Genomic DNA, 6,638 nt, shown 5'->3' with positions numbered 1-6,638 from the left:
ACTCCTGACTCCTTCACACACACACACACACACACACACACACACACACACACACACACACACACACACACACACACACACACACACACACACACACACAGACTCAGAGAAGCTCTGAGGAAACAGCTGATTGTTAGTTACAGTTAAAGTTATAGAAACACACACCCTACCCTACCCTACCCTACCCTACCCTACCCTACCCTACCCTACCATACCCTACCCTACCCTACCCTACCCTACCCTAACGGCTGTTACACCATCGCAGGACAATAAACTGTAGAACTCATGTTCTTCATTTGTTTACTGTTTTCAAACAAGTGAGTTTGATGTAAAACAGGAGTGTGTGTGTGTGTGTGTGTGTGTGTGTGTGTGTGTGTGTGTGTGTGTGTGTGTGTGTGTGTGTGTGTGTGTGTGTGTGTGTGTGTGTGTGTGTGTGTGTGTGTGTGTGTGTGTGTGTGTGTGTGTGTGTGTGAGCTCTTTGGATTCCACTCTAAATGACGAGGTGACGTCAGTTTGGATTCATGATTTCATTCAACACCCTGAAAGTGTCTAATTATCAGAGTGACATACTCCTCCAGAAATAGACTGAGCTGAGAGAAAGGGAGGAAGAGAGGGAGGGAGGAGAGAGAGAGGGAGGAGGGGGCAGAGAGAGAGAGGGAGGAGGGGGCAGAGAGAGAGAGAGGGAGGAGGGGGCAGAGAGAGAGAGAGGGAGAGAGAGAGAGGGAGGAGAGAGAGAGAGAGAGAGGGAGGAGAGAGAGAGAGGGAGGAGAGAGAGAGAGAGAGAGGGGGAGAGAGAGAGGGAGGAGGGGGCAGAGAGAGAGAGGGAGAGATAGGGAGGAGAGAGGGAGCAGAGAGGGAGTAGAGAGATAGGGAGGAAGAGAGGGAGGGAGAGAGAGAGAGAGAGGGGGGGGAGAGAGGGAGGAGAGAGGGAGCAGAGAGGGAGTAGAGAGATAGGGAGGAAGAGAGGGAGGGAGAGAGAGAGAGAGAGAGAGGGGGAGAGAGAGAGAGGGAGGAGAGAGGGAGCAGAGAGGGAGTAGAGAGATAGGGAGGAAGAGAGGGAGGGAGAGAGAGAGAGAGGGAGGAGAGAGAGGGGGAGGAAGAGAGAGAGCGAGGAGGGGGCAGAGAGATAGGGAGGGAGAGAGAGAGAGAGAGAGAGAGAGAGAGGGTCTCTGGTCCTCAGACTCTGAATGTCTCCAGTTGTTGGGAGTCGGTCGTCATGCTGAAGTTCAGCGTCACACACTGCTCGAGGTGTGTGTGTGTGTGTGTGTGTGTGTGTGTGTGTGTGTGTGTGTGTGTGTGTGTGTGTGTGTGTGTGTGTGTGTGTGTGTGTGTGTGTGTCCAGCTTGTCTTCTCGTCTCCTCCAGTTGTCCTCCAGAGACTCTGCTGATGCTCGTTTCTGTTTCTCTGCAGCCACAACGAGCGGAAGGTGACCTGCAAACACCCGGTGACCTCCGTCCCCTCGCAGGACAACTGCATCTTCGTGGTCAACGAACAGTAAGTGTCTCAAGTCTCCGAGTGTCTCTGATTGTCTCAGCATCTCCTAGTGTCTGTTGGTACGGCGGTCAGAAGAGGCTCTGATTGGACGGTTGTTGTCAGGGTTCTGGTTCAGTTTGTTCTCAGTGAGAATTTAACACGACTGAAGACGTTTTCGAAACGATGAAAGACAGAACAAAGACCTCTTGTCTCGTCGCCTTGTCTCCTCTCGTCTCGTCTCCTCTTGCCTCCTGCTGTAGTTCTCATTGTGTCCCGCTGTAGTTCTTGTTGTGTGTCCCGCTGTAGTTCTTGTTGTGTCCCGCTGTAGTTCTTGTTGTGTCCCGCTCTAGTTCTTGTTGTGTGTCCCGCTCTAGTTCTTGTTGTGTGTCCCGCTCTAGTTCTTGTTGTGTGTCCCGCTGTAGTTCTTGTTGTGTCCCGCTCTAGTTCTTGTTGTGTGTCCCGCTGTAGTTCTTGTTGTGTCCCGCTGTAGTTCTTGTTGTGTCCCGCTCTAGTGCTTGTTGTGTCCCACTGTAGTTCTTGTTGTGTCCCGCTCTAGTTCTTGTTGTGTCCCGCTGTAGTTCTTGTTGTGTCCCGCTGTGGTTCTTGTTGTGTCCCGCTCTAGTGCTTGTTGTGTGTCTCGCTCTAGTTCTTGTTGTGTCCCGCTGTAGTTCTTGTTGTGTCCCGCTGTAGTTCTTGTTGTGTCCCGCTGTAGTTCTTCTTGTGTCCCGCTGTGGTTCTTGTTGTGTCCCGCTCTAGTTCTTGTTGTGTCCCGCTCTAGTTCACGTGTCTCTCCATCAGTTTCTCTATCAGTCTCTCCATCAGTCTCTCCATCAGTCTCTCCATCATTCTCTCCATCAGTCTCTCCATCAGTCTCTCCATCATTCTCTCCATCAGTCTCTCTCTATCAGTCTCTCCATCAGTCTCTCTATCAGTCTCTCTCCATCAGTCTCTCCATCAGTCTCTCCATCAGTCTCTCTCCATCAGTCTCTCCATCAGTCTCTCCATCAGTCTCTCTCTATCAGTCTCTCCATCATTCTCTCCATCAGTCTCTCCATCAGTCTCTCCATCATTCTCTCCATCAGTCTCTCCATCAGTCTCTCTCCATCAGTCTCTCCATCAGTCTCTCCATCAGTCTCTCCATCAGTCTCTCTCCATCAGTCTCTCCATCAGTCTCTCCATCAGTCTCTCCATCAGTCTCTCTCTATCAGTCTCTCTCTATCAGTCTCTCCATCATTCTCTCCATCAGTCTCTCCATCAGTCTCTCCATCATTCTCTCCATCAGTCTCTCCATCAGTCTCTCTCCATCAGTCTCTCCATCAGTCTCTCCATCAGTCTCTCCATCAGTCTCTCTCCATCAGTCTCTCCATCAGTTTCTCCATCAGTCTCTCCATCAGTCTCTCCATCAGTCTCTCCATCATTCTCTCCATCAGTCTCTCCATCAGTCTCTCCATCATTCTCTCCATCAGTCTCTCTCTATCAGTCTCTCCATCAGTCTCTCTATCAGTCTCTCTCCATCAGTCTCTCCATCAGTCTCTCCATCAGTCTCTCTCCATCAGTCTCTCCATCAGTCTCTCCATCAGTCTCTCTCTATCAGTCTCTCCATCATTCTCTCCATCAGTCTCTCCATCAGTCTCTCCATCATTCTCTCCATCAGTCTCTCCATCAGTCTCTCTCCATCAGTCTCTCCATCAGTCTCTCCATCAGTCTCTCCATCAGTCTCTCTCCATCAGTCTCTCCATCAGTCTCTCCATCAGTCTCTCTCCATCAGTCTCTCCATCAGTCTCTCCATCAGTCTCTCTCCATCAGTCTCTCCATCAGTCTCTCCATCAGTCTCTCTCTATCAGTCTCTCCATCATTCTCTCCATCAGTCTCTCCATCAGTCTCTCCATCATTCTCTCCATCAGTCTCTCCATCAGTCTCTCTCCATCAGTCTCTCCATCAGTCTCTCCATCAGTCTCTCCATCAGTCTCTCTCCATCAGTCTCTCCATCAGTCTCTCCATCAGTCTCTCCATCAGTCTCTCTCCATCAGTCTCTCCATCAGTCTCTCCATCAGTCTCTCTTTATCAGTCTCTCTATCAGTCTCTCTATCAGTCTCTCCATCAGTCTCTCTATCAGTCTCTCTCTATCAGTCTCTCCATCATTCTCTCCATCAGTCTCTCTCCATCAGTCTCTCCATCAGTCTCTCCATCAGTCTCTCCATCAGTCTCTCCATCAGTCTCTCTCTATCAGTCTCTCCATCAGTCTCTCCATCAGTCTCTCCATCAGTCTCTCTCTATCAGTCTCTCCATCAGTCTCTCTATCAGTCTCTCTCTATCAGTCTCTCTCTATCAGTCTCTCTATCAGTCTCTCTATCAGTCTCTCTCTATCAGTCTCTCTATCAGTCTCTCCATCATTCTCTCCATCAGTCTCTCTCTATCAGTCTCTCCATCAGTCTCTCCATCAGTCTCTCCATCAGTCTCTCTCTATCAGTCTCTCCATCAGTCTCTCTATCAGTCTCTCTCTATCAGTCTCTCTCTATCAGTCTCTCTATCAGTCTCTCTATCAGTCTCTCTCTATCAGTCTCTCTATCAGTCTCTCCATCAGTCTCTCTATCAGTCTCTCTCTATCAGTCTCTCCATCATTCTCTCCATCAGTCTCTCTCCATCAGTCTCTCCATCAGTCTCTCCATCAGTCTCTCCATCAGTCTCTCTTTATCAGTCTCTCTATCAGTCTCTCTATCAGTCTCTCCATCAGTCTCTCTATCAGTCTCTCTATCAGTCTCTCCATCAGTCTCTCTCCATCAGTCTCTCCATCAGTCTCTCCATCAGTCTCTCTTTATCAGTCTCTCTATCGGTCTCTCTCTATCAGTCTCTCTCTATCAGTCTCTCTCTATCAGTCTCTCCATCATTCTCTCCATCAGTCTCTCTCTATCAGTCTCTCCATCAGTCTCTCCATCAGTCTCTCCATCAGTCTCTCTCTATCAGTCTCTCTATCAGTCTCTCCATCAGTCTCTTTCCATCAGTCTCTCTCTATCAGTCTCTCCATCAGTCTCTCCATCAGTCTCTCTCTATCAGTCTCTCTATCAGTCTCTCCATCAGTCTCTCTCCATCAGTCTCTCTTTATCAGTCTCTCCATCAGTCTCTCCATCAGTCTCTCTATCAGTCTCTCTATCAGTCTCTCTATCAGTCTCTCCATCAGTCTCTCTCCATCAGTCTCTCTCTATCAGTCTCTCCATCAGTCTCTCCATCAGTCTCTCCATCAGTCTCTCTTTATCAGTCTCTCTATCAGTCTCTCCATCAGTCTCTCTCTATCAGTCTCTCCATCAGTCTCTCCATCAGTCTCTCTCTATCAGTCTCTCCATCAGTCTCTCTTTATCAGTCTCTCCATCAGTCTCTCCATCAGTCTCTCCATCAGTCTCTCTATCAGTCTCAGTGCTGTTTTATATTTGCTGAATGTTGGAGATGATCAGAGGTTTATTGATTGATTTGTTCGGTCTGGTTTCTGGTTTGAATATTGAAGATGTGATCAGATCTGCAGAATCTGTCTCAGGAATGATAGAACAGTCTGAGATGTTCTCTGGGATGTTCTCTGGGATGTTCTCTGGGATGTTCTCTGGGATGTTCTCTGAGATGTTCTCTGAGATGTTCTCTGGGATGTTCTCTGAGATGTTCTCTGGGATGTTCTCTGGGATGTTCTCTGAGATGTTCTCTGAGATGTTCTCTGGGATGTTCTCTGGGATGTTCTCTGGGATGTTCTCTGGGATGTTCTCTGAGATGTTCTCTGAGATGTTCTCTGTGATGTTCTCTGAGATGTTCTCTGAGATGTTCTCTGTGATGTTCTCTGAGATGTTCTCTGAGATGTTCTCTGAGATGTTCTCTGGGATGTTCTCTGGGATGTTCTCTGAGATGTTCTCTGGGATGTTCTCTGGGATGTTCTCTGAGATGTTCTCTGGGATGTTCTCTGTGATGTTCTCTGAGATGTTCTCTGAGATGTTGTCTGTGCAGTTTGAGGTGTGATTAACTCCCTCTCTCTCTCTCCTTGCCTCTCTATGTCTCTCGCCCTGCACCAGGCCGGCTCCTAAGACTTCCTCTGAGCAAGGCAGCAGCGACAAGAAGGAGCGACCCATGAGCACCATGAGCGAAGCTTCCAACTACACCGGCGGCTCTGACTACAGCACCTTCCCGGGCAGCCCGTCCACCCCCGTCACCACCACCACCTCCACCTCGTCCACACGGGTCAGTCCAGCGTCATGCACAACGTTCAGCTAATAACACGTGTGTGTGTGTGTGTGTGTGTGTGTGTGTGTGTGTGTGTGTGTGTGTGTGTGTGTGTGTGTGTGTGTGTGTGTGTGTGTGTGTGTGTGTGTGTGTGTGTGTGTGTGTGTGTGTGTGTGTGTGTACTTACTGATGATGTCACGTTCCTGCGTCGTTACACTGCGTTCACGAACCCACCGTACTTGGGTCTGTGTACAGTTTACCACCGTACAGTCTTATCTTACTGTACTGTACCTTACTGTACCCTACTTTAATGTATCATACCTTACTGTACCGTACCTGACTGCACCATATGTTACTATACCCTACCTTACTATACCATACCTTACTGTATCGTACTGTACTGTACCTTACTATACCATACCTTACTGTATCGTACTGTACTGTACCTTACTATACCGTACCTTACTGTATCGTACTGTACTGTACCTTACTATACCGTACCTTACTGTACCAGACTGTACCACGCTGTACTTTACTGCAGGGTGCTGTACCTTACCGTACCATGTTATACCGTACCTTACTGTACCATACTGCACAGTGCAATGAGGCTTTAGGTTGAGCCTCGGGGAACCTCATGGTTCAGAAGAGGCGCAATCCGAGCCGATTGGACAACATGGTGGGTTAATGTATTAAAATAAAAGTTCACCCGAATCATTTCACGTTATTCCGTTACTGAGAGATAAAAAGGTTTGGCAGCTGAAACTGTGAAAACTGCTAAAGTGCCTGAAGCAGTAAAAATAACTTCAAGAAAAGAAAAGGAAAGATTATGATGAAAAATCTGAAGCTTTTTAAAATACTCAAAAGGTCTAACCAGTTCCAATGGGTCGTTACAGTCGTACTGTCGTTACAGTCGTACTGTCGTTACAGTCGTACCGTTGTTACAGTCGGAGCCTCGATCGTTACAGTCG

General features: G+C 48.3%; 1 protein-coding gene across 6 annotated transcripts in view; it reads left to right on the top strand.

Annotated features, from left to right (window-relative positions):
* Nucleotides 1-6,638, top strand: part of LOC308127153 (pleckstrin homology domain-containing family A member 5-like) — a 59,853-nt gene that overhangs the window by 21,003 nt on the left and 32,212 nt on the right. For all 6 annotated transcript variants that reach the window (XM_080491993.1, XM_080491991.1, XM_080491992.1 and 3 more), the window contains exons 4-5: nt 1,411-1,494; nt 5,523-5,688. In XM_080491993.1, coding sequence (XP_080348119.1) covers nt 1,411-1,494; nt 5,523-5,688 — 250 coding nt within the window. The remainder of the gene's footprint in view (nt 1-1,410; nt 1,495-5,522; nt 5,689-6,638) is intronic.

The sequence above is a fragment of the Lipophrys pholis genome (genome assembly GCF_963383615.2).
Source record: "Lipophrys pholis genome assembly, chromosome: 22".
NCBI lineage: Eukaryota > Metazoa > Chordata > Actinopteri > Blenniiformes > Blenniidae > Lipophrys > Lipophrys pholis.
The sequence above is the reverse complement of the archived record's forward strand: the minus strand, read 5'-3'. Positions and strand labels throughout refer to the sequence as shown.